This window comes from Seriola lalandi, unplaced genomic scaffold (genome assembly GCF_002814215.2).
Source record: "Seriola lalandi dorsalis isolate HSWRI2012SDOR001 ecotype SW California unplaced genomic scaffold, Sedor1 jcf7180002054874, whole genome shotgun sequence".
Classification (NCBI taxonomy): Eukaryota; Metazoa; Chordata; class Actinopteri; order Carangiformes; family Carangidae; genus Seriola; species Seriola lalandi.
In genome coordinates this window covers 183,347-211,182 of record NW_019525427.1, presented here as the reverse complement: position 1 = coordinate 211,182, position 27,836 = coordinate 183,347, and the positions used below count along the sequence as shown (strand labels likewise).

The following is a 27,836-nucleotide window of genomic DNA, read 5'->3' as shown; positions in this document are numbered from 1 at the left end:
TAAAAGAGTTCAATCCGTGCAGTTTCACCAACCGAAAAACTATTTTATATTTAATGGAGAAAAGTGTCAACTGTCATAACAACATTTGCCAAACACACACTAACACTGGCAAAGCAAAAAGTGGTTGACACAGGGATATAACTTGTATATATAAATGCATATATAACTTGTACTTGTATGACCTCTCTTTTCCTTAATGGTTATAGGGGTGATGTAATAACTTCAGATTTTAATGAGGTGTTTACATTATTTGCTCACAGTTCTCTGTGTATTTCTGTGCCTCCATACTCACGCCGGACTTACATGGGAAGTTGTACATGAAGCAGGCCTGGGCAGCTATGATCCACTCGGCTCGCGTCTCGCAGAAGATGGCGATGTTGTGTTTCGGCTGCTGACCCAGCGATGCCAGACCACTGCCCAGCTGGGACGCCGCTGTGAGGACCTCGTCATAGGAGCGCCAGCAGTACTCACCCAGAACTACCTGCAGCAGGGGGGGGTGGGAGTTTGTCAGTGATGGAGGGGGGCGTAAAAAGGTACAGAAGATAAAAGAAGGTAGGAAGGACACAAGCTCCGAGTATGAATACAATTAAAAGCCCAGAATTTGTTAAATGCGGCACTATTGTCAAACAGAACTACTTCCTCTTGTGGAGAAGATAAACACAGGCTTCTGGATATACTCTCCCACACTCATACACCAATGAGTGTCACTAAAACCCACAGACACAGGACGGAGCATCAGTGAGGTTATACTGACTCCTACTGGTCCATAAGTGGTAGTGCACACACACAGTAATGATGACTGTACAGTGGTTTTCCACCTGCTGGAAACAATAGATAGGAGCTAAACGGCTAAGACGTGTTCTCTTGCAGCAATCAGTGTTTCAACAGTGGGTTTAAATGGATTAGAGGGGGATTATTGTGGGTTGGTCAGGGGTAATTTACGCTGTTGGCCAACTCCTGACTGTGCAAGCACCGTATGTACTACAAAAACACACAACCACCCTCCCTTAAAGTGTTTTACTTGGGCAAAGTTCACGCTGAATGATGAAGGAAAGAATCCAGGTGTGTGTATGAAACGAACAAAGCAAAACTCGACCACATCATGGGAGCAAAACATGCTAGTTAGCATCAAACTCTTACTCTTTTCTTTTTTTTTTTTAATACTCCCACTCCTTTTTTGAACAAAGTCTGGACACACTTTTGAACAAATACCAAGTCCTCCTCCCTGTTTCCATCTTCCGCTCCACGTTCATACTTGGCTCTCTTCTCTCTGCGTCCTCTCTGAACATTTGTAAGGTCAATGGAATTTAAGGGCGTCTAGAAGAACTAACAAGCTGTCAGTGTACAGATTAACGATGATTGTGACCATTTCACTGAAAGGAGAGGTTTTGCATATTAGACAGTGGGTGAAGAAAAAGTCACAGGGGAATATTTGAAGTAGGAGATAATGTATTTATAAACATCGTCAGCTTGCTGGTTAAAATGAGGAATGCTGACAATTTGTACAATTTCATTTTTGATTTTCCACACAATGTCACAAATGTCTGGTGCAGAAAAAAAAATCTGTCCTGAATTACTTTTTCCTTCTCGATCCCGTCCGTTCAATCCACAGTTTGTTTTTCCTCTGTCCTCTGTGAAGCTTCTCTAAAGTCACTGACACCACTGTCCTTACATTCTTGATTTTGATTTTGGCACTAATAAAAATATATACTGTCACCAGTGTTGTCCTTCAAGGCCCATTAGAGACACATGGGAAGATTTTTATTGCTAGAAATTCAGCACTGTAGTATGTGGGAAATACTGACGGTGAGAAAACCCCATGTTAGAATAGTCACTCTTATACTAATCTAATTCGCCCAATTGCAAGTGAATGAAAAGGTAATGAAATTAAAGTCCTTACTCTGCCGGGTATTTCTTGAACCAACTGAACTTGGAGAAACACTGCCATAATCTATCTACCAAAGTTACGTTAAATGTGATTCTACCTCTTTCCACTCTTTATGCTAAGCTAATTTTTTTACTGGCTGTTGGCTGTGGCTTTTCATTTAAGGAACAGATGTGAAAGTGAGATCGCTTTTCTTCACTCTTCAATCTAAATTAACATGTACTAGGAATGTTGAACTATTCCTAGTACCTCTAATGTTGTGTTTAGTGATCATTTTTTCCACTACACTTATTTCTATTTGATTCCTTCCATTCCTGTTTGCTATAAACACACTTTCCCCGTTGATTTTTACCTTCTTAAACACCTTCCCATTGCTCTGCTGCTCGTCCTCCTCACTGATCACCTCCCTCGTGCCGAGACAGTCTCTTTCCGGGAACTTCGTGGCCGCGTATTCAAACATCTTATCCAGGGTGTCCACTCCCGGGCGCAGCGACGTCACCAGCCTCTTGATGGCACTCACCGCTCTGTAGGGCCCCTCAGGACATCCCAGCACAGAGCGGGCCTTCGCCCTCTTGGCTCGCTCCTCCTCTGAGCCGCAGACGCCCCCGACGGGCACCGACACCCAGCTGAAGAGGTGGTAAGGCAGGAAGGTGACGCAGGTGTAGATCCACACCACGACGTGGAAGAGGAGCAGCAGCAAGGGGTTCAGGTCCTCCTTCAGCTTCATCTTGGTGAAGCTGTGACGGCGATTGAGAGCAGAGAGAAGAAAAGTCACAGGGAGGACGAGCTGTGAGAGAAAGTTCCTACTCCTGCTGTTGCAATCTGTCCACTTCTCTTTCTCCTTCTTGCTTTTATAGAGCTTGTCTCATCCTCTGTGGCAATAAAGTGTCCACTGGACCAACAGTGCCCCTGGAAAATAAACGACATTAACCTGGCATTAGATCAACAGCCGACATGCATTTTCTTTTTATTATTAAACAAGTTTCGAAATATGGTTATTCCCATGCTCATTAAGATCCTGAGCTTCAACGAAGCCTTAAAGTACAAGGCTCTCAACTCATTCTGAAACTGAAACCAATCAATGAATCACATGTGCTCCAGCACTCACCAAAAGCAGAATTGAAATTTTTGTTATTGGAAAACCATAGTGTGACAAAAACACTGGCCTCTGTGCTGCAAATGTTCCTTCCCCTCCCTGCAACTCCTGCATCCACAGTATGAAAAAACTGCCAGTGTCACTTATTGTTAGTGTCAAAGAAACAAAAAAAAAGAAAGAAAGAAGAAAGGAAGTACAAAAAAATAGACAGGATAAAAGAAAGAGAAGGAGACAGAGGAGAAACTGAAAAGATGAAATGGAAAAAAAGACCGTCTCTAACAGATGTAAACGACAGTAAGTGGGAGAGGGTGTATAAGAGGTTACTGGATGAACATATGTGTGTGTGTGTGTGTGTGTGTGTGTGTGTGTGTGTGTGTGACAGGCTACAAGCCAGGAGACAGAGGGATACAGCCAAAGAGAGGAACAGATAAGTACACAGAAGGAACAGGCTGCAGCTCAAGTAGTGGATCCACCAGCCACACTGTCCCCATTCAACTCATTTCATAATGTTTCATAATGTCGGTAATTCTTATAAATGTGGTTTATTTCCAGCTTTAGGAGAGTGTGTCATCCCATTAGAGGTACTGCAAATTATTACTGTTTATTATGATATTATTGTTTGGTTGAGCACAACTGCATTTCACAACGTTATCATGACAACGGCCGCAAGATATTACATGATTTCTGGGTAGAAGTCTAAGGTTCTTAAATTGCCATTTGAGGCCACCAGTGTCAGGAAAAAGCCTAATGCATATTGACGTTTCAATTCAGTCCCATCAACCGGTTTTTGTAATTTTGCAGCTAAAAAAAACAAAAAAAAAACATGGTGCGAGGACACACGCACACACACACACTCCAAACAATCTATTTTAGCAACAGTAATTCATTATTCACATGAGGGAGAGGCTCATCTTGCTCCCCGAAGCGCCACATCCTTCCCCTCCCAAAAACGGCCAAGCTGACACACACTGTACCCACCTCTCTCCCAGATACATTCATCCCTCAAGTGTCCCTTTGAGACTCATAAATAAATCAAAGATTTTACCAGCAGTTCCCTCCTAGACTAGCATCTGTTCCCTGTGGGATGTGGACGGCGCTGTCGTTCTGCCCCGGTGTTTTGTTACCCAGCCAGGACGCCTTGCTTCATCACGGCTTACCAAAACTGCACCCCGGTGGAACAGGATGCTATCATCCAGTGTTGGTTTCACTGTCTCTTGTTATACATATTTATGCACAAAAAAGTCAAGGTCGATGAAATAGAGGCCACAGAGGAGAAGTGGGTTCAACTCGGATAAACAAACTATCAGACTAGAGGAGAAGAATCCACAGAGCAGGCTGCTGGCAGACCTCAACTTCTTCCACCACCGTTTTGTAACAAGACTTTTAGGCCTGGTGCAAAATAAGAATTGGCTGGAACAGCTTTAAATACGCCAACCATTATAATTTCCATCATCTTTTGCAAACCAGAAAAAAAAATACCTGACCTAGTTAAAAATAATTAAATAAAGACGTTTTCTTGACTAATAGCTCTAAGACAGAGATTCTCCCTCCCTTACTGGTAAACACCCACATCTTCCAAACTCCACACTTGGAATGACAAGACTTTACGTTCTATACGTTTTTCTGTATGCAAGTATAATGACGATAAGTTCAATTGAATTGAACCGATACCTGAACTTATATATAGCTGTACTAACCCTGTAAGGACACGATTTGATTGCTGTCAATGTTGTAACGACACGGCCCCCGTTAAACCCTTTGTAACACATGAACAAATAGATGAATGCCGTATAATCTTTCTTCAATTATCTAATTTGACTGTCAATCATTAAAATAAATAATTAAATGTAGGAATAAATAACAATTCCTACACTAGTTGTCCTAACAGTAGTGCCACCCCTCAAAATTAAAGCCCTGCATACTGTACACGTTGATGTAATATGAGACATTTTGCTAACAGCTAATGTTACACTATTTAGCAGAAATCAATTATTTTCTTCGCTGCTGTAAAACAGTAGTTACCATCGGTTACACAGTGCAACTTCTCCAAGAAAACTGCTGTTTTATCTCGATGTGGAAATATAAAGTTTATTAATAAATTATATGGTATCAGATGGGTGTATAATACTGTATTTTCAGCAGTATCGGAGGCATTTCTGATACTAGTATCGATACCAGAACAACTCTAATTGAACGTTCTGATTATCTTCATTATCTATGTATTTTTTGTCTATAAAATGACAGAAAATAACAAATTATGCCAATCACAATATGCCATTACACAAGCTGATGTCATTAGATCATTTGCTTTGGCCAACCAACATTCACAAAACAAAAGACATTAAATTCACAGGCAACAAAATCTCACACCGGAGAACTGGGGAATTTTTGGAATAGCTGCCTCTTGAACCATTGTTAAAATTGTTGTTGATTAATTCACTATTAAATATTGAACTGATAACAGGACATAACAGTGGCCAGGGCTATTGTGTGCAGTGCCAGGTACCACTGGTCAGATTACACAAAGGCAGAGAGATAAGGAGATCACAGAAGGGAGGAGCTTGGAACGTGTTAGAGTTGTGAGGGAATGTCTACTGAACTTTGCAAAAAAGGTATTAATGCATGAATGCAGACACAAATCCACCTGAAACCAAACCGCTTTGCCATGAACACGCAGTAGAATATCTGTCATATTTCATATGCATCACTTCCTGTACTGATTAGCCATTTACCCGCAAGAACAAAACAAGTCCAACCAAGACAAGCAAGCTGTGAAAACCACACACACATACACACACACACACACAACATTGATTTGTCTCAGTGAAAAGGTTGAGACCTTAATTTGCACCACAGCAGCACACAAGCAAGCTCGACTCTAATCTCTTACCTTAAACACCGTGAAACAGTTAGCCACACTGCGCAAACTAGTAGTTGCTTAATGGGTGGCTTTATGCAACAAGCAGGCGCTTTGCAGGCAGCCTCCACTCACTGGATTAACTGAGTAATATTGTGGCATGGTCTACGTAGCAGTGGGGTGAGCAGGCATGTGTGTGTGTGTGTGTGTGTGTGTGTGTGTGTGTGTGTGTGTGTGTGTGTGTCTGTGTCTGTGTGAGTGTGTGTCTGTCTGTGTGTGTGAGTGTGTGTGTGTCTGTGTGTGTCTGTGTGTGTATGAGGGAATCATTGCTTCCTCAAGAGATTGTGTGAATGGGGTCTTTTGTGTGCCGACGTCATCGTGCCTTCACCCACTCAGCTAAGCAGGCAGGCTGAAGTCTTGCAGAAACTTCAACACGGCCATTGTGGCGAAACGACGCACCAGCACACGCTCCGGTCCCAAGGGGTCAGACTGCGTGTGCGCTTGTGTGAGAGGAGAAAGAGGAGGTGCGTGTGTGTGGTGTGTTTGTACGTGTGGGTTGGGGCGTGTGGGTGCTGAGCAATTTTGCACACATGAGCTGTATTTGCCCATTTCAAATAATGACATAATCAAAAGCTTGCAAAACAACTGAAGAGTTTTAAGTGTAAGCATGAAAGCACAAAACACAATTGGTTGGATTATGTGGATCAGACCGCTGCTTTTCTCTGTTTTTGTGTGTACATGGCGACATAAACTACTGTCACACATGCCAGCCACCAGCCTGTTCCTCTTTCTACTGTAAGCTCTCTTAATGCCTCTGATTTGAATCTAAAATTGTTGCTACAGCAGCTATAAACCCTTCATTTGCATCTGATTTAATTGCCACAGGTGGGATGAGAAAAACAAACTCCTTCCTCACTAAGCAGACTGAGATATTAAAAGTATTCACTTCAGATATATGATATAACACCATGATAATTTAGACTTGCTCCAACCTCTGAGAAATGTGACTTCCAGGAAGGACTGTGTTTCTGTGTGTTCTCCAAGCACGTTGTACTATCTATGATGGACCTGTATCATTTGATAATCATTGCCATGGGCCGGTTCACTTCAGCTGTGTAAATAGTGGTGAGCAGCTTGAGGTTGTAAAAGTTACTGAAGATTTGACACAGATTTTCTGTCCTGGCCTTTAATTAAAATGCTTGCTGTTATAAAATATGTCCTATTTGTCTGCATTTTATAATTGTTTAAATGTGTTTAGTATAAGAAATATAAAAGAAAGGTCAGCTGATAAAATAATAAGTAGTAAAAGTTCACTGCCATGGAAAGAAATTTAGAAATGAAAGTGCAGAAACCCTGAAACACAATGAATATTTGGCATAATAAAGCTTTACAATTAGAAAAAGGACACATAACATATTATGGACCTTAGATGTCATTATAAGTACAGTGGTCTCAGCATTGAGCCACAGATGTTCAAAGTGCAACATCCAAGTGCGCTAACTCATCAAACAAGCCGCAATGGCAACATAACTTCCGGTTAAGAATTTCGAAATAAAACACTTAAATTATTTTGATTACTGCAAATATAATTTCATCAGTATTGACAACAAAACATTGTTTAAGACACTGGCCACGGAATGTAATTACTGAATTTCGTCCAAGTACGAGTCTATCTACAGAAAGTAACCATAGCAACTAACAGTACAATTGTCACTTTAAACATCATTTCACCCGAACAGCGTTTCCATTCAAACCCAGTGTTTTCAGCTGAGGGTAAAGAATATGAATTACATTGCGCTTCTCATTTTTTTATGTACGTTTTCTACACTTTAATGATAAGCTGATAACATTTTAGCTAGCAGGTAACTGTTGCCGAGTTCATAACATTAAGTTAGCTAGCAAGCACTCAGCAACATGGCAGCCAAAAAAAAAGTCTCTTAATGTTTTAATTTTTAGAGGAATTAACGGCGTCACTTCTAAACTAGTCTCTGTGTGTGTTCGGTAGCTTGACGTCGCAGCATCCCGCACATCTGGGTATAAACGCGCATCACAAAACGGCACCTGAACGACGTGAAAACTTACCGGTGAATGTTCCCGCTCCGGAAGTGTCAGTTTATCCCGGTTACAGCAGCGGGAGAGCCGGCTTTCAACCCTTCACCGTTTTCAAGCTCGGTGTGAGGCAAGCTTTCTATACGAGTTCATCCATCAGCTCTTAATTTGTCCGTCGATAACGCGCTCTCTCATCTGAGCCCGGAAGTGATTTAGGAAGGAGGGGGGGGGGGGTTGTCATTCCCTGCGTTATGATTGGACTCGTGGAGGTGGCGCGTGCTAGGGGCCGGGCCAGATGGAAGGAGGGCTCGAGGTGACTGCATGGGTTACTGACGGTCACAAGGAGCTAGAGGCCACACGCACGCACACAACCACACGCGCACACCGCACGGGGATTGTCAGTTGTATCCGGTTAAAAAAGAGGATTTAAAAAAAAAAAAAAAAAAGGAAACACTAATGTTAAAACATTATAATGTGATGCTCCTGGTCAACATGTTACAGCTCTTTTAAAAAGTTATAACAATTTATAAATAATTACTTCAGTTATTAGTTTGTTTACAGACTCTGGTCCACATACATGCACATGCACAGTTGGGATACATAACTGTAAAACAAAAAAAACAAAAACCTATCACATCTGCTTTAATCCAGATGTCCATGACACCAAAGACCTTTGTAAAATGCAGGGAGTGGTCTTGGGCAATGTGAGGATGTGAAGTGGAAATTCAATGATTGTAAATTCTGGGCATACAATACTGATGCATAAAGATAATTATTTTATGGATTATGTAAACATATTATGTTAGGCAATATCCATCATGCATTATGAATATAATATATAATATAATGTTGACTGCTGTGGAGCTATGAAAGTGTGAGTACCAGTGGCAGTGTGATGACTCACTCTGCAGTGTCATGCAGTGGCAGTGTGATATATTACAGAAAGACTGGCAGATGGCAGATTCACAGACAGACTAATTATTGGAAAAATGAAACGGTGAAATGAGGCTTGCTGCCCACTGTCTCCTCTGTCTCATGTGATTCATAAGAACACTGTGAACCATTCCCACCACTCCATCATCTGATTTATAGTTGGGGATTACGGTGGATTCATCATTTCGTGATTGGAATGTGTCTTTAATCAGTTTTAACCACTAAGAAGTCAGCTGATTCAAAGCACATTATTTCAAATTAAAAGACATATTTAAATTTGTTCATGCTTAGATAACTGAAATTATTTCAGTTATCTAAACATGACTGAAAACATTTTGATGACAACACAAATATTAAATGTCTGATTCTTCTTTAAACTATTATCTTCATCGAATAAATCTTGATTGTCCTGTTTTCTTCAATGCAGTTCCTTGTATTCAGATGTCATGTCTTACACACTGCTAAAATCTGTTCTCATGGAGATCTTTGCTGCTATTCATAAAGGCTTGTAATTGTGAATAACTCCCTGGATCCTGTCTGCATCATTATTTAAACCACATTGAGTCTTTCTTACCCTCTTTGTTATTTTCATACAATTCTGTGTCTGTGTACATGACCATTGTCTTTTCCTCATCTAAACCCTTGAAAATGTGGTCTCTATGGTCTCTAGGCAACTTTTAGACATGCTGATAATAGCAATACATTTGATGATTTCCAATCTGGCTTTCACCAGAAACACTGAGACTGCTGTCCTTAAGCTCATAAATAATATTTAAATGCATTTTGATTTTTTTTTTATGTTCAACTATTTTTTTCATCAGTTGCTGCTGTTCTTTCAGTATATTTATGTATATCATGTCGATCATGACAACTCAATTGAACTGAACAGTTTAAGTGATATAATGTCCTATAAATAGTTATTATAAGTGTGAGATCTGTTAGTAGGTTTTAAATGTTCAAGACAAAGTGTTGCAAATTGTTTGTATCTCTTCATTACATTTTTCAAATCTTGAATTTTTAAGATTTGTTGCATCACTGGAGCGCACTTTGTAATTTATTGTTTTTAAATGTGTTGTGTTAATTAATTACGCTTTATTGTGTGCTCTTTGAAAGAATCAGTAGTAATTATCTTAAAAGATCTATAGTGAGTATTTGAAATTGTATTAATTTATTTAGACTTTATTGTACGATGGAATTGATAGCATTAGTCACAATGGATGATATTGTAATGAGAAATGATTTATGGACAGTAACTGCTTTTCAATCAGGCACCGGCTAGACAGCTACAACCGGCTACTGGGGTCCTTTCGCGCTGGGCTGAGGAGGATAAGCTGCCAACATGCCGACTGTCGGAGTAAAAAGGGATCTTCTCTTCAAAGCTTTGGGCAGAACGTACAGTAAGACACAATTACTACATTTTCAAGCAGTGGACACAATTATCTGTCTGTTTATCAAACGTCTCTTTGGCTCTTAAAGACAGAGAAAGTCGGAGGACTGTCTGAACTCATTGCCTGATGGTTAGCATTGCAGCAGCTGCTAACCAACGGCTAATTTTTTACTGCATCTGTGTTGAATGAAAAAACAAAGTTAAATGACAATTTAACAATTTGTCCCAAACACTAATGCAATATGTAATACATATTATTATAACAACTTATTTCTGCTGGGTTTTGTGCTGAGAAAACTATAGTGACATCTTTGAACTGGATGTCAACGTGATTGCATCATTTCCCCCACGACTCATGTCATTTAAATCTGAACTGAGCTCTGTTCAAGAGCAGCAGCAGCAACAGTGGGTTCTCGATGGTGTATAAAGCTGTTTTTTAATAATGGATATTTGCTTCTTGTTTTAGCTGATGAGGAGTTTGACGAGCTGTGCTTTGAATTTGGGCTGGAGCTGGATGAAATTGTGAGTAAATTAAATTATCCCATAGTTTGTTTCCTAATAAGTAATAAGTGATTACAGTAAACCATTCTCATGGTTTACATTTTGAATGGCAGGATAAGAATGCAGTTACACCTGTTACGCCCTGTGAACTATGACATGTAGAAATCACTCTGCTCTGCATTCATGACAGACGTCAGAGAAGGAGATAATCAGCCGTGAGCAGGGTGACACCAAGGCATCAGGAGCATCTGACATCATCCTGTACAAGATCGATGTACCGGCTAACCGCTATGACCTGCTGTGTCTGGAGGGGCTGGTCCGTGGACTGCAGGTCTTCAAGAATAGGTGAGTAGATGGCACTCTCTGTTATGTTCTCTGTTGCCTCTGGCAAAACCCTGATGTCAAATGGGGAAACATTTTGGTCAACATAGGTGTCCACACTAGCTCTGGTTCACAATATTCATCTATTTGAACCATCTTGCCCCTTGTCTCAATGTTTCTTGTTTGGTCTGAGAGAGGCATTTCCTGTATCGTTGACCTTTTGCAATAACAATTTTTTCTTGTCTGCAACACTATATCTGAAATTGTCCTGCCTGATAGGCATTTTTTTCAGCTCAGGCACTTCCCCACTTCCCCCAGTCGCCCTCCAGACTCTAAAATTGACATCCTTTTGAATTTTGATCTCGATCAAAGACTAACTTAATTTATTTATAATTTGATATGCTCTTTAAATCCCGATGTCTCTGCTTATCATAAAAGTTCATGGGAGGACAACTTGGGAAGGGGATTGTCTGATGACAAATGGGCACACATTTTAAAACGGGTTATGCAACACGCAGTCCTCCACCAGGCTCATTACACAAATGCTTGATTAGCCAAAATATTCCCAGACATAAGTGACGCCCCCCTGCAGATGTAAACAATCGCCTGCCAATCTTATCCACATGCTGTGGGTCTGGCCCAGGTTATTTGAAACCTATCAAAATATAATTCACATTCCAGTAGTTCCTAGCACCCTGACAGCTATATTTGGAGTACCACCAGAGTACCATATTTCCATTACAATGCAGAGGGTATTGACTTCAATACACTCTCAGCCAGACGTCTTATTCTCCTCAAATGGAAACACGCTTCTCCTCCCGGCCATAGCAGATGGATCACAGAGGTCGTGCACTGCATTAAACCTGAGAAGATTAGGTTCTCTTTAAAAGGCTCTCTAAAAAGTGTTAGAGAAAGCTGGGCACTCTTTTTAGACTTTATAGACACAATGCTTTGCCTGATGACATTGCGAAGCAATAGCTTTTTATTATGCTTTTTTATTTATTTATTCATTCATTTTTTGTGTATTCATTTATTTATTAATTATTTCATGCCTTTTTATGTTCATATGCTCTTTGGTTTGTTTTTTGATTTTCTTGGTGCAAGGTCTAGTTGATGCAGAGGTTTGACTGGGATTGATTAAAAAAAATATACAACCTGTCTATGTGTGACAGTAACGGTATATTTCTGTCTGCACGATTAAAAGAAGAATGTGTAAGTGTAAGTGAATAGTGTTGTGCTTGATAGAATCGATAATACAGCCTAATATGGACAAAACTCCTGTTGTTTTTGTTACTATTTAAGAGTGTCAGCGTGATTGTGAAATGCATGCCAAGGCTAGTTGGTAATATTACGTGCTGACATAATTCAGGAGCATGACAACGTAATTCAAGGCCCTTTTCCAAATGAAGGAAGCTGGGTATGTTTAGGTATAAAATGTAGGACTGTTCTTTGGTGTCCCAGAAAACATTCTTGTGGATGAAGACATGTTTTGGCTGTGTCAGACTTCCTTGAATATGCTGTGTTTTTCCATTGTGGGTGTAGTGCCTGCAGATGTGCTTCACTGTTGCTACAGAGATTGTATTTGTGTTTCAGGCTGGAGGCGCCTCGCTACAGACGTGTCAGCCCAGTCAGCGGGGAGCCTCAGAAGCTGATCATCACTAAGGAGGTGGGTGGAATCATTCAGTGATTCAGTTTTTAATGGCAAACGCATCGTTTGTGGCCTGAGGCTAACATTGCATCGGTTTGCTGATAAATAAAGGTGTGTTTTTACTGTGGTGATCAGTTAATCAGTTTGTGTTTTTCTGTGCAGACTGCAGCAGTGCGACCCTTTGCAGTGGCAGCAGTGCTGAGGAACATCACCTTCACACAGGAGCGCTACGACAGCTTCATCGAGCTGCAGGAGAAACTCCACCAAAACATCTGCAGGTCAGACCGGATGAAACACTAAGTACAACAGCATACCTGGAATACCTTCTGCCACCTACTGCCAAGCAATGTCATTCAAAATAAACACAGGAAATGTGGTTACTTTCACTTCACACACAATGAAAACATTCATCACAGTGTTTTTTTGGGAAGCACCACCATGCGCTCTTTATTTTTCAGACACACACATCAATGCTCTTGATAATCCCTCATCTCAGACGGGTTTTACCAACACTTTACTGAATTTCCCCCGACACAGAGGTGCCACTGAACATACGTCCTATAAAAATCCAGACTCCATGAGGCATGAAAATCTCAGCAAGCTGGATTTTTTCTGAGTTGTTGCAGCCACGATATCAAGCATGTGTAGGTGTAGCTAATTAAGTGGATATGGAGATGATTTTTTTGATTAATCCGCAGACTCAATAAATCATCGTTTGGTGGATAGAATATTGGAAAACAGTGAAAAATGACCATCGCATTTTCCCAGAGTCCTTGTCTGCGTCATCTCATGTGTTGTTTTGTTCAGAACCCAAATATCTTCAGTTTACAGTGACGTAAACCACAGAAAATCCTCACAGTGGAGGAGCTGCAACCACGGAGTTTGTGGCTTAAAAGATTAATCAATTATCACAACAGTTTCCATTGATGGCTGTAATGAAAATGTGTAATTATGTGAGATATTGACAGCCCTCAGTGTATCTACATAATGTGTGTAGAAGGGCTTGATATTGAACTTCGATATGGACTGACTGAATTTGTTTGACACTGTTAAGGATTGAAAAATTTAGGAGTTCATGAGTAAATCTCATCGGCGTCAGTCAGCCAATCAGCATGCAGCATGCTTGGGCCTGCTGGTGATTGGCTGTTTATTTAAAAGACGAATATGTTTCAGTGTATAAAGAGAGTTTAAATATTAAACTAAAGTAGAACTATAATTTGTACCGTAATGTAATTTGATAAAATCGGTATTAGAAACATAATTATCACTATCATCCCTTTTTTAAAAGTATTAGCTGTTCTGAAAAGTCCGATATCTGTGCTTTGTGAAGGAAGAGGAGCCTGGTGGCGATCGGGACCCATGACCTGGACACCATCTCCGGCCCTTTCACATACACAGCCAAACCTCCTGGAGACATCTGCTTCAAACCCCTCAACCAGACCAAAGAGTACACCGCCACGCAGCTTATGAGCCTCTACAAGGTACACAGCTGATTTTACTGGACACTGGTCAGATGGGCAACTTGTCTTCTTTTTTTTTTTTTTGTTTGATGCTAACCCGTTGTCATGGTGATTACAGACAGACAGCCACTTGAGGCATTACCTTCACATCATCGAAGACAAACCTGTGTACCCGGTCATCTACGACAGCAACGGCGTTGTCCTGTCCATGCCTCCCATCATCAATGGTGAGTGTCGTCTCTGACCTCGTTTCTGGGCCAAAATAAAATAAACAAAATGTCACCAGCAAAGTAAGACTCGGAGGTCATGAATATAGAGAGAGCTGAAGTTTAGAGAAAATAAAAAAAGGAAATAAATAAACCTCTATCTGCTTTGAAGATAATGAGATGCTTTGTGGTGCACATTCTTTTCTCCAGGGGACCATTCAAAAATCACCCTGAAGACAAAGAACGTTTTCATCGAGTGCACAGCCACAGATGTGACCAAGGTACAACTGAGGGGCACAACAAATAAATCAGTTTTATCACCGTTGTCATGGGAATCTGACTCTTAAATTGACCTCATTCTCTCCAGGCAAAGATCGTCTTGGACATGATGGTAACCATGTTCAGCGAGTATTGTTCACAGCCTTTCACGTGAGTCACACATCTGTCTCAGACCTCAGACACAAGCTCCTCTGTCTGGAGACTGACAATAACTGGGAGTCCATGTCAGTACTTTGAGGTGGAAGATGATCAAATTCTGTGATTGTGGGAAAACTGGGAAAAAAAAGTGAAGCTTTTACATTTAAGGTCACATCCTACACAGTGACATCACAGAATCTGTTCTCCATCAGCTGTCAGACACATCTCCTCAACCTCATTTAAAACCTTTTTGCTTCAGTCTGTTACATCGTCCAGATTCAAAGATTTGCTTATTTACTTTTAAACTTCCTGTTGGCTTCGTGTTGCTGAACACGACCCCGCTTTGAAGTCACTGATTGAATTATCTACCATAAACATAAACTCTAATCCAACTCTAAATAACAATAATAATAACTTGTCACACACTGATCTCAAGACTTTCCCTTTCTCTTATGGAGGATTTGTATCATATGTCCCGTGTTCAAGATACAGATTCATTCTTTAACTACTTCAAATAAAGCGATGGATATAAACTTTCCAATTCCATCGTAAAAGTTCAATAAACAAGTGGACTCTCTCTCCTGCTCTTTCAGGGTAGAGGAGGCTGAGGTGGTGTACCCAGATGGCAAGACCTGCATATACCCAGTACTGTATTCACTTCAGCACTTCAACTTTTGTTTATGTCACATTCAATTCTTCAAGTGTCTCCTAACGCGCCGCTGTTGTTTACCGGTGTGCTCTTCAGGAGCTGGCGTACAGGAAGGAGAAGCTGTCCAGCGAGTTCGTCAACCGTAAAGTCGGCATCAAGTAAGTTATTTGGATTTACTCAGTAAAATATTTAGAGCTTCTAGATACAAGTAAAAGATAAGGAAAGTGTCTGATGGGAAATGTTTAAGTTGTTTTCCATTTTGCTTTTGTCACAATTTTTGCTTCATCGTGTCAAAGCAAAACAACTGACTTACTTAATGGTGTTATTAGTATTAGCGGCTCCTGCACTGTACAGTAATCCTATATTTGTAAAGCTTATGATGCTCGTTTTTTTATCCAAGGAGGACAAGGTATTATTGCAGACTAATAAAATACCACGACTAAGTACAGCCTCAGAAATTACCTCTATTTGACAGTGTTAATAGAAAATAAGCTTCAGATATGATAGTGTATGTAGTTGGGCTGTAGTGTTGGATCGCATTTTTACACTGACCCTCATGCTAGAACATTTTCTTATTCTTGTTTTCTCAGGGAGTTGCTCATAGTAGTGTTGCTTATTAAGTTTATTTTTATTATACATTTCCATTTATTTTTATTTCCATGCCACAAATTCTCCTGAATCGCACGTTTGTGCCACTTGAGAACAAATCTGTTCATATTGCCCATCATTCAGACATTTGTAATTTAACTTGGTGTTAATGATTAATTTTCCACCCCTCCTGTTTACACTGTTGGGTTTTTTCATTAGGTTTATTTAGTTGGACAATTTCCGGGTAAATCAAGGCAGAAATCACACAGAACAGCTGACTTACTGGACAGAGTTTATGTATATGACCTGTCTGGGGAGCGGAGAGCTCTTCACTGTAATTTAATTCTGTGGTATTCACACCAGTAAATACGTCCTGAAATACAGAAGATCAGCGTTTGCTCTTGCTACAGTTTTTGAGTTATTCCCTGTAATTATAAAACATTCTCACTGATCGGACACTTTAGCAAACTCTACTTTTTAAAAACACGACCTGCTCATCAGCTGCTTGGCGTCAGTGTGACCTCAGAAACATAGATCCTGTTTCCTCTCCTCCTGACAGTGAGTCAACTGAGAAAATCGTGCAGCTCCTGACCAGGATGTGCCTGCTCTCCCAGGCGACAGGTGCTGGTGATGAGATCGAGGTCGAGATCCCGCCCACGCGCTCCGACGTCATCCATGCCTGTGATATCATGGAAGACGCCGCCATCGCCTACGGCTTCAACAACATCACCCGCACCACACCGCGCACCTACACCGTCGCCAACCAGGTACCTTGGGTTTTCCTCTGCATGTTTCGTGTGTGTGTGTGTGTGTGTGTGTGTGTGTGTGTGTGTGTGTGTGTGTGTGTGTGTGTGTGTGTGTGAAACCAAATGCATTTGTGCCCCATCAAATATGGTGTGTGTTCTTATGTATTTGCTTCTTATGTTCACAGTTCCCACTGAATAAACTGACAGAGCTGTTGAGGCAAGACCTGGCAGCTGCTGGGTTCACAGAGGCTCTCAACTTTGCTTTGGTAAGAAAGAGACTCAGAAATACAAACGCTGTGTTTTTATCTTTGAAAAATGCTCTAAGGGACATTTTTCTGCTCTCTGCCTGCAGTGTTCTCAAGAAGATATCGCAGACAAGCTTGGGAAGAAGATTTCCGAAACAAAGGCTGCTCACATCTCCAACCCCAAGACGGCTGAGTTCCAGGTAAAGAAGAACATTTAGAGAATTAGAGTAGAGATTGTGTAATAAGTTAAATGAAGTTGAGCAGTGTTTTTACCTCTGGAGAATTGTTTTAAACATGAGAACAGATTTTTATTCATCTTCCAGCCTTAAACAGAAAGTTTGCTTGGAAATTAAAATTTAATTTCCCACCGATCCACATGTTGGTTAAAAAAAGAAAAAATACATGAAACCAAATCACATGGTCAGAAAGGTTTTTGTAAGTCTGTCTATCTCAGTTCAGCTTCAGCGGAGTTTCACTTTACATTAGGTCAGTTAATCAATCAGTTTATTTTTTAGGAGAACAGTATGTGTAACAAGGACTCATGTTGATCCAAAAGGTCATAATCTAAAGGCCTGTGCCTTTGCCTCGCTTTGGCTCTGAAGTGTATCTGTAGTTGTGCAGGAGAGGAGAAATAACAGGTAGAGTTCATGTTGCACACTCTTGTTTGCTCAGTGGGCTCCATGAAGTAGTTTACAGAAGTGAAACGAATCCTGTAGCCACAGTGCAAACTCATGTTTCCAGATCAGTCTGCACTGTAAATAACATCCAAACAAATCTGAAAATCAAGAAAATTAAACTTCTTTGATACTTTGATTATTTTTTCTCCTTAACAATTACACTCAAACCAGCCAGAGACCAAATGATCAACGTTCCCAGACTTTTAAGTTGTAGTGTTGTTTCTCCAGTAGAGGGCGCTCTCCTCCTCTCTAACAGACTATAGTCATTTGTCCAACTTAACCTGTGTGTTTCTCCACCAGGTGGCGCGCACCACCCTCCTGCCAGGTCTCCTGAAAACAATAGCTGCCAACAGGAAGATGCCGCTTCCCCTCAAACTGTTTGAGATATCTGATGTGGTGCTGAAGGATGACACCAAAGGTGGGCGTCTGCATGTGTGAAGTGATGGAGGAAATCATTTTACAACACATTATCACACACACACACACACACACAACCACTGTGCCTAACACAGATTTGTAATATGATGGTTTCAGTGCAAAATAATTATTCATTTTTCTAATTGTAATTTAGACATAATTCTCTTAAACATCATTTAGATACTTAGATGCTAAAACTCTCTGTTGTGTCAATCAATCTAGGCAAAATTTATTATGGACAACAAATGTGATCATTACAAATTTTTCCATAGATATAAGACGGACATTCATTCTGTCAGAAGTGAAGTGACGTTCACTAGCAGATATATTTTTAATAAAGCGTCAGCAGTCACTGGTTTAGCGCTGTTCTCAGTGTCCTTCACACTCCCTCCCCCTCAACCCGCCAACCAGATGTCGGGGCGAGGAACAGCCGGCGTTTCTGCGCCGTGTACTACAACAAGAGCCCGGGCTTCGAGGTGATCCACGGCCTGCTGGACCGAACCATGCAACTGCTGGAGGTGAAGTCTGCCTGCGGCGAGGGCTACCACATCCAGGCTGCAGACGGTAAGAGTCCTGGGGAGGGGAGGGGGGTGTGAGGGGGATGGAAACAAACAATCAGGACTATAGGAATGTACTTAGCTTTGGTGGTAAATATCTTAAGACTGGATTTAATCCCAGTGGCAGATTTTAACCCCTGTGATCTGGAACATGTTTATGTACAAGCTGATGAACGAATGAATCTGGGTCACGCGAGGTTAAAAGTCAGGTTTTTGCTGAGATTATGTAAATCCAGTCTGTGACGAGCAGCAGCTGCACTGTCGTATTTGTTTCCAGGACGTCAGGTACCCTGTTTTATTGAGGGGGCACGGTTTCCATGGCAGTGGTGTGGCACAAATTTAGCTTCCACTTAAACTTAAACCTGCAACACTTAGATTGGATCTAGAGAGAGAAAACATCGTTACACTGATGTGGGCAGTCGAGACAAATGGGTTCCGTGTTTGTGTTCTTCTAATTAGATATTGGCAGAAACTGAAATGAATGGATGGATTGATCCCATTAAAGACTCAGTATAATTGCTAATAGGTATAAATGTGTTTTGATCTTAACGTTGGTAAATGAATGTTTAATTTGAAGTCAAGAGTACGGACTGTTTTCCCTGTTCAGCAGAGCAGCTGTCTGCTCTGTTTGAAACTAAAACGTGTCAGGATCTTCCTTTTCATAAATTCATGTCGTAACTGGTTTTTATTGTCAATGAATCAAAAGTACCACCAAGACTTTTATTATTATTATAAACAACCTGAATACACACAGGTACGACTCCCAGTGCTTCTTTAAACAGAGTAGATGAAATACGACGTGGAGCACGTGCACTCATCCTTCCCCTCCATCTGACATCTCCTCCTCTCTGCACCAAAATCCAGTCAAATAAGGGAAACTCACACAAGCCAGCACTAACTAGTCATTTCCCAATGAAAAAGGTAACCTAAGCCAGAGTGTTATTCATGAAGGTTTAACTGATCGACAGCTTCTAACCAGTTAAGTCGTACTGAGAATTATGAATCGGTGAGGTGGAGCCTTCAGAGGTTTATTCCCAAATTAAAACAATGTTATAAAGGCATGTAAATGGTTAATTATGCACTCTCCAAAGCCCTCAGATCTCGTCCATCACTTGTTACTGATAGAAAAAAGATAGGCCGGCACAATTAATCGAAATATGATCAATAACGCAATATGGCCAAATGCAATATCTAACCTGCAGGTAAACTGTGTCCCAACATTGTTGTGCATTGTTAGCACCATAAGCGTTGATGCCCCGGCCTACAAATCATATTCTCCAGACTTGAGGGAACGTGCCCCAAACAAAAATCACGTCATCAACATTTTAAAACATTTATTCAGTGAAAATGAAATGCAAAAATTACTATTCCAACTGAAATCGTGGCTCCAAAGTGGCTGATTAAGGAGCGGTGGCTTCTCTAAAAAAAATTTTTTTTAAAAGTCTGCCAGCTCAAGGTGAGAGGTGGGGCAACTGACAATAACGTTACACTGTCAAGATCAAGTGAAAAAGCGTAAGGTGCCGGCAGCTCCGACAGATTTGGCCTCCAACAAGGTCGGCACACGAGATTCGTCTGGTAGCTGTCATGTGTGATAGTGTCACCCTGGGATCAACGGAGCAGAGAGTTGCTCAATCTTCCACCGCTACCGAGTCTGTGTCCTGCGCGTAAACATGCGTCGAGCGCTGTGATGTGTAAACAGCAGTGCCAACAGCGCAGTGTGCCGAGGTCAACTTAAACGCTGCGACTCTTAATGGGTTGAGAACCACTGAACTAAAGGTGAAGTGGGAGTGATGGAGTATGCTGCGCCATAATGGGTCCAGCTGGCCGTGGCAGTTGAGGAACATCAGTGAATTTAAAGAGGCTTTCTTTGTCCAGACGGTAGACGACGGAGAAATTGGTGATTTCCAATGGGGAAATCAAGAAAGTAAACATTGGATCCATTTGATCGTTTTCCACCCTCTTTTTAAATGGAAAGCACATTAGAAAACTGGCTTTGACAAACAGAGGAGTAACAAGTGTTATTTTACTTTGCTAACTCTCCAAAAGGAATTTAACATCTGTGAGAAACTTGTTTTTTTTATTCCTTCTGAACAGCAACTCGCTCTGTCCTTGTATTCTGCCGCCAAACTCGGCAACTGAATCACCTCACCCTAATAAATCAGGGTAACTGTGTTCCCTCTCCTTCACACGATGAGAGAAACCTAATAGCTCCGACATAAAAATGTTCCTGTCATCATTGTGCTCAATAGAAATCAAAGGTGTCATATCAGCACCGGTGGTTCATGGTGAAGTTGTGTTCTCGGCCCACAATCTGTCTCTAATGATGAAATGCATCAGAGCGAGAGTCCAGGTTCAAAGCGTTTCTCTCTGAAGTCATCGCGACTGAGATGATGAGGTCAGTCGTGTTGCATCAGCAACTCCCGAGACTTCTGATGAGCTTTATTCTGAAAGGCTGCTGCGCTCGCTAATGGAGAAGAGCACAGGTTAATTTTATTTTTCACAGTTGGGTTACATTAACAAGTGGTGACATGTGACTGGCTCGGTAATGCCTGCAGGGAAGTTGAGTTTAAACATCAGATGGGGAGTTAGGTTCCATCTTTCTGATGATCTGTTCCTGTGAGATTAGAAATCAGGACGGTTTGATTCGAGGGTCTGAAGTTCTGCATTTTCCCAAAGAGACTCTCATACATCATCTGAGTTTTGGATTCCTTCCTCTTTCCATATTTTCTCAACTCCATCCTATCTACCTTCTTTTTTTTCTCCCCCTCTCTGGCGTGCATGCTCCAAGGTCACACTGCAGGATGTCTACTCCGGCCCATTCGGGCTGCAAATCAATGGGCTCAAGTATCAGTGAATGAGAGCGGAGAGAGGAGAGGGTGAAGGCAGACAGTAGAGCGGAAGAAGGGATGAGATGAGACTAGGGAGTGCAGAAAAAGAGAAGGGGATGGGAGGGGGGGTGACAGGAGAGCGACAGAGCGACGGCTGGAAGCTTAAGCAAGAAGAGGGTCTGAGAGTGTGTAAAGTCTGCAGTGTGGGAGAGCGCACGGGAGTCACGTCACCCACTGCAGTGCTGAGCTAGCTGCAAGACAGAGTGGCACATACAACACCCACCCATGGGTGCTTAGACTGCCCATCTGACAGACACACACACACACACATACTTACAGGAGAGAGCTGAAATGGACATGCTCTCAAAGTGTGCTCTAATGTTCAATGCTCTAGTGCTCACACACTCAGTCTATTTCCTCCACACACTCTACGCACCATTAGCCTAATCCCCCCCCCCCACCACATATGTCAGCGTGTCCTTAACCCCATTACAAGGTCACGACCCAGTCTTAAGAGCTCACCTGATGACACAGACACACACACACACCGTCAGGATGTGTCCATCAGCGGGGCGAAGCGGCACTACCGCTACCCCACCACCACTCTGAGCACAGAGAGGGTGAGGGGCCGAGGGAATACATGTCAGCTGAGTTTCCTCCACTCAGCGGGGGCGGGGTCGGAGGATGAAATAACGAGTTGGGGGGGATCTGAAGTGGAGGAAAAAAAACACTTAAGAGGCAGATGCCTGTGTTTCGCTTAACAACTGTGTCCAATGCGAGGCCCAGGCCTTCATTAGGAAAGAGACCATGTGCATGTGACTCTTTTTTTTTTGTTTGTTTTTTTTTTTTTTGTTGTGTAATTGACCTTAAGTGTTTGGCCTCCATCATTAGTGAAGGTCAGTACCGGTGTTTAGGGATTGAAGCTTTGATTTGCTGGTACGTTCATGTTTATTTAAACCTGCAGTAACTGCCACACATTATCTACACATTAAGCAGTCGCAGAGAAACATTATTATTCATTTGGAGTCGTGTTTCTGGCCACCTGTTCTGCCCTGTCCACCAGCTAGTCGTGATGTTGGTCTTCTGTCCGGTGCTGAGCAGGTAGTGTACAGTGTAGAGGTTTTTATGCTACAAACAGCTGCCTGTTGTGACAGAAAACCACACTGAGCAGAAGTTTTAGGATGGACAGATTAAAAAGAAATGAGCTGAAACCTGCTGTAAAGCTCCATGAAGGAGCTGCCGATTTAGAGGATAATTCTCTGTGGCTTTATCACTGCGACCAACATGTCGCAATATTTTATAAAAGTTTATACACCTTGTTCAACCTTTACCTGCTGAACTTGGTGTAGTCATGTGGACAGCTTTCCTGTGCAATGGGGAATTAATACCAACGTTTCAGAAGTGCTGTCTGAACTGTTGTTGTTCAAGGATAAGTCTGGCGTGCTACTTTTTTCTTACTGTCAAGAAATGCAGTGAAAAGACCAAAACCAACAATGAAAAGATCTGACAAACAAGTGTCGTCTGTGCACTCTGCTCCTGATATATCTTATTCCTCTGTGCCACAGAGCTCTATTCTTGTCTAAAAACTATTAATAACACATGAAGATAAAGCTGGCCACTGTGGTGTTTGAATCAGAGGCACATAACCCCATCCTGCTACTGTAAATACTTTTAATCCCCAACTGAAAATAGTCCCAATAAAAGCCCTATTTACTCCCAGTGCTCAGCTGTTTTAGGAAACTATTTAGTCTTTTTAGAAATGAAACTATATATTGACACGTTGGGGTTCAACGGTCTGAGACCACATTTAAAATCAGAGATTTTTCATGCCAGTCTTGTTATGTCCTGTAAAATGTAGAAGAAACTGTTTTTATCTCGGTAATCAAATTTAAGCAAATTTGGGGCATCGACCAACATAACTCCTTTATGCAAGAGCTCAGTTTTGTTGAGTTAACGCGTTCAGATGACACTCAAGTCTGTGGGTGTTTTGCCTACTCTGGAGTTGGACACCTGCACTGATTCCGTTCTTAGAGTTAGTTCTTCAGAGACGTGCTACACCCTCTGGTTTGCATCTCTATGGAGAAGCTTTCAAACGGCAGCAGGATAATGACTCCAAACACCCCTCAAGGCTTTGCAAGAAAACCAAGGAAGACCAAGGAGTCCTGACTGTCATAGACTTTCCCTCCACAGTCCCATCAAACATTTATGGAGGCACTTGAAGACTGAGAAAAGCCGAGCGCTCTGTGACATCACAAGAGGGAGAGCATGGGTCATCAGGTTTTGCACAAACTCCATGCAGCTCGAGTATCCTTCAGCATTACATTCGAAACAAATGGAAAAACATGAGTATCTTGACTAGTGGTCTCAGACTTGTGGAGCCGGGGCTGAGAGACGGCATAATAGATCGTTGGTTTTCATTATATTTGTTGATGTTAACAAAAATCTAGATCGTTGTCAGAGTTGTTTTTTATTTTAAAAAGTAGAATCTGCACACTGTACTTTTTACTCCCTCAGAGTGAGTGGATTTTACTGTTTTGTCTTTCTTTTGATGCACGTACTTCTTTCTCCTGACTTGTTCTTTATCAATGTGTCTGAAGTCAGTGCCAGTGTCACCTCATGTCAACTTTATTATAACCCCTGGAAATTAATACTTAAGTTTTAAACTGGTATTACCTTTTTAATGAATAGTGATGAGCTTTAGACACAGAAGAATAAAACATTCTAATAATTCGTTATTTTAATATCAAACATTCTCTAGAATCAGCTTATCAAATGTGAGGATTTGCTGTTTTTCTTTGTCTCGTTTTGACGTTTTAATGGTCATTATTCGTAATTTATGACAACTTATGATTAATCAAGAAAATAATTGGAAGATAAATTGATGATGAAACAGCGCTGTGAGTCCCTGCCACTCAATATTGAAAGCCATACTAATCACCCTGTAGAGTCGCATCTCAGCAGCCCCTTTACTCGGGGAGAGGCGTCACTTCGGCCTTGTGTTCTGGATCCAGATAGAACCTGTGTGGATTCTGTGTCCGTTTGAAATGAAATGACAACAGAACCTATAGCAAAAAAAATAAAGTCAACATCAGCCGGTGATGTCGGTTATCGGATGCAAACGTCTCACTCTGCCTTCCGCTGAAAGCTCTGCTGAAAGTTGGAGGCGAGTGGGTGGAAAGTGGCCTGGCTCAAGTGTAGGATTTTCATTGACTGACTGGTTATTTAAGATGTACCAGAGCTATTTATATAGTTGCCATGGCATCGCACTCATGGTACAAGTAGATGACGCGTGAGGCGACGCAAGTAAATTCCTGCCATTTAATAAACCTAACAGACACGGAACAGGCAGCTGAAACAAATGACAGAATTTCCCTTCTTTAGTTGCTCTCTCTCTCGCTCTCTCTCACACACACACACACTCTTACACACCCGTGCTTTCAAAGTACAGTCCATGTGTTTTGTAAGCCTTCATCCATAGTGATGAGCAGTGGGCTCTGGAACCCATTAGCACGGCAGCGTGGGAAGAAGCGGTGCACTATGGGAGAAAGCCACGTCTCTGCGTGTGGGGCTGTTGTCATAGCAACCCCTGTATCTCGTTAAATCTCTCACAAGTCCGTCCGTCTGTCTGCATGTCATGTGTGTTTGAGCAAAGTGAGCAAATGCCTCTCACTGTTTTTTTATTTATTTTATTTTATTTTTTATTCCATCTGGATCGAAGTGACCTTTACTCCTGACACACACACACATACACACACACACACACACACACACACACACGCACACACACGCACACACACACACACACACACTGGACCATCAGATTTTAATCAGAAGGAGAAATGTGTGTGAATGTGATGACCTGTGACATTTTCACATAAACATTTTGTACATTTTGCTATTTCTGTCGGTGACTGATATTAAACTGTCATCAAAACATTTAATTTCCAGCTTTGCTTGGAAAAAATATTTGGTGCACAGGAAGTGATGCCTTTTTTAGGGTTTTTTTGGGGGGGTTTGTTTGGAATACTTGTTGCAGAGCTGATCGTTGACGAGCGATGTGGGTGAACAAACCATTATTAAGAGAAAATCATGGACCAAGAAAAGAGGCACAGTAGCACCCACACTGTATGACTGACTCATGATCTCTGTGATGTGATGTGCAAGAAAGATGTCATCAATACTTTAAAGACAAATTAATGCTTCAGCAGTAGAGACCATAAAGAAATCTGTTCCCATTTGATGCTATTTAAATAAAATTGACTTAAAGTGTAAATGTAGCAACAATGTGAAGTGGTAGAAACATGATCCAAGAAACTCCCAGATCCAACAGATGGCTTGTTATAGTAACACACTGGTTGTACAATAGATTATCAGGACACACACAAGCTAGTGGAGGTGAGAATTGTTGTTGTTGAAAGAACACTAAGGATGTGGAAGTGATAGATTTTAGCCAGAGAAGAAGAAGTGAATGGTGTAGGTGCAAAACACTGAAGCATATTTCAACATAAGCCTGACATTAGTAGGTGGAAGTGATGCCAGAAGCCTTCTCTCTTAAAGTAATTGGTTTTTTTTTCCTTGTCTTCTTTTAGATTCCACCTTTTTTCCCGGCCGCTGCGCAGAGATCTTTGTCCGTGGAAAGAGCGTCGGGCGTCTCGGAGTCCTCCACCCAGACGTCATCAACCGCTTCGAGCTGACCATGCCCTGCTCCGCCCTGGAGATGGACATCGAGCCCTTCCTGTGATTTCACCTTCCCTAAACCTAAACCCCTCACTCATAGAAAAATACAGACCAGTTTATACAGATCAAAACAGAAAGAAAAAAAAAAAATATAAGGCTTGAAATTTGTCAAACAGATAATGGGCGTTTGGTTTGTGTGCTTGGAGTGTGATGCAGATCTGTGTAGCTGGTTTATGGGAGAACTATGAGTCCAGAGTGTTTTTTTTATATCAGTAACAAGGCTGTTTCTACTAAAGACAGAAGAATTAAAAATTAACAAGGCTCCTTTGTGTTTGTGACGTGTGCATCTATGTGTGGGCCTGTACATGCATGCCTGGTCTTAATTTAGGTTACTTGTGCCTTGGGGTTAGTGCATGATAATTAAACTCAGTGACTCATTACCTGTTGCTTTGTTGCCTTGGTTCTTCCAGTGGCCACACTGCTGAAACCCTCCTCACACACGACGTCCCCATGCAGGAAGTCATCCCGCACAGGTTCCCCGCGCTAAGCGACTCCTGTCAGGCCCCGGCCTCCCGCCCGACCTCTACAAAGACTGTGTTTGGTGACATGAGCTCGCCAGCCGGTCTCAAAGCTCTCGATGAGTTTCTGGCAGACAAAAGCTACGTGGAGGGCTTTGCAGCATCTCAAGCTGACATGGCAGTGTTTGATGCCATCCCTTCTGCTCCGTCGCTGACCTTCTGCCACCTCCTGCGCTGGTACAAGCACATCAAGTCCTTCCAGAGGGAAAGAGCTAGCCTGGCGTCAGCCAAGAGTCAGTTTGTCCTCCCAGCCGCCCCCGCCGCCTCCACAAACAACGCCAGCGGCGACGACGACGACGACATCGACCTATTTGGCTCGGACGACGAGGCAGAGAGCGCAGAGGCGGCGAGAATCAAGGAGCAGCGACTCGCCGAGTACACCGCCAAGAAGTCCAAGAAGCCAGCTCTCGTCGCCAAGTCCTCCATCCTGCTGGACGTCAAGCCCTGGGACGACGAGACGGACATGGCCAAGCTGGAGGAGTGCGTCCGCAGCGTCAGCATGGACGGGCTGCTGTGGGGGCAGTCCAAGCTGGTCCCAGTGGGCTACGGCATCAAGAAGCTCCAGATAGGATGCGTAGTGGAGGACGAAAAAGTGGGTACGGATCTCCTGGAGGAAGCCATCACCGCCTTTGAGGAGTATGTTCAGTCTGTGGACGTGGCTGCTTTCAACAAGATCTGAATCATAACAGACAGAGTAAATTCACTGAGTGGTTCCATCTGATGTTTACTGGTCTCAGTTTGAGATGTGTAGGCGATGTAGTGTGAAACACAACGCTCCATAGCTTTTCCAACGTCCATGTAACTATCCAATAACCGAAGCTCAGGTCCTTCATTTGAAAAGACTATTGATCCTTTGATACAAGTACAAAACATCCTTGCCTTCAAACATCAAATAAAGCCATTCTAACTTTTGATTTGTGCTTTGAATCTTTTATCAGGTAACGAGCACAGATTCCCGCCTGCACGGTATCCGTCTATTGATGCTTCACTGTCGATTCAAAGGCAGATTGCTGCAGCCAGTAGACTCCCATATGAAAGTGAGCTGTGCAAGATAACAAGCCGTCTTGCAAATGAAGTCTGACAGGTGCTCCGACATTCCTTCAAACTGTACTGT

General features: G+C 42.0%; 2 protein-coding genes across 6 annotated transcripts in view; one reads left to right on the top strand and one right to left on the bottom strand.

Moving 5' to 3' along the window:
- acsl3a (acyl-CoA synthetase long chain family member 3a) overlaps positions 1-8,090 on the bottom strand; it is a 31,522-nt gene extending 23,432 nt beyond the window's left edge. Inside the window, exons 1-3 of one of the 5 annotated variants that reach the window (XM_023428356.2) lie at positions 7,921-8,090; positions 2,238-2,622; positions 304-481 (exon numbers count right to left, since the gene is read on the bottom strand). In XM_023428356.2, the coding sequence (XP_023284124.1) occupies positions 304-481; positions 2,238-2,612 (553 nt within the window). In that variant the 5' untranslated portion in view covers positions 2,613-2,622; positions 7,921-8,090. Of the gene's footprint in view, positions 1-303; positions 482-2,237; positions 2,795-4,026; positions 4,179-5,871; positions 6,015-7,920 lie in introns of those variants that run through there. The other 4 variants (XM_023428355.2, XM_087179852.1, XM_087179853.1 and 1 more) reach the window with 4 other exon arrangements.
- Positions 8,091-10,086: 1,996 nt separating this feature from the next.
- On the top strand, positions 10,087-27,634 carry farsb (phenylalanyl-tRNA synthetase subunit beta). Its single transcript, XM_023428391.2, has 18 exons — positions 10,087-10,217; positions 10,674-10,729; positions 10,899-11,053; positions 12,623-12,695; positions 12,840-12,955; positions 14,008-14,158; positions 14,256-14,364; positions 14,554-14,624; positions 14,711-14,772; positions 15,354-15,405; positions 15,506-15,567; positions 16,557-16,764; positions 16,929-17,009; positions 17,096-17,188; positions 17,966-18,083; positions 18,494-18,646; positions 26,057-26,204; positions 26,615-27,634. The coding sequence occupies exons 1-18, from the start codon at positions 10,160-10,162 to the stop codon at positions 27,399-27,401; spliced, it is 2,553 nt and encodes an 850-aa protein (XP_023284159.1). The 5' UTR covers positions 10,087-10,159; the 3' UTR covers positions 27,402-27,634.
- Positions 27,635-27,836: the final 202 nt, after the last annotated feature.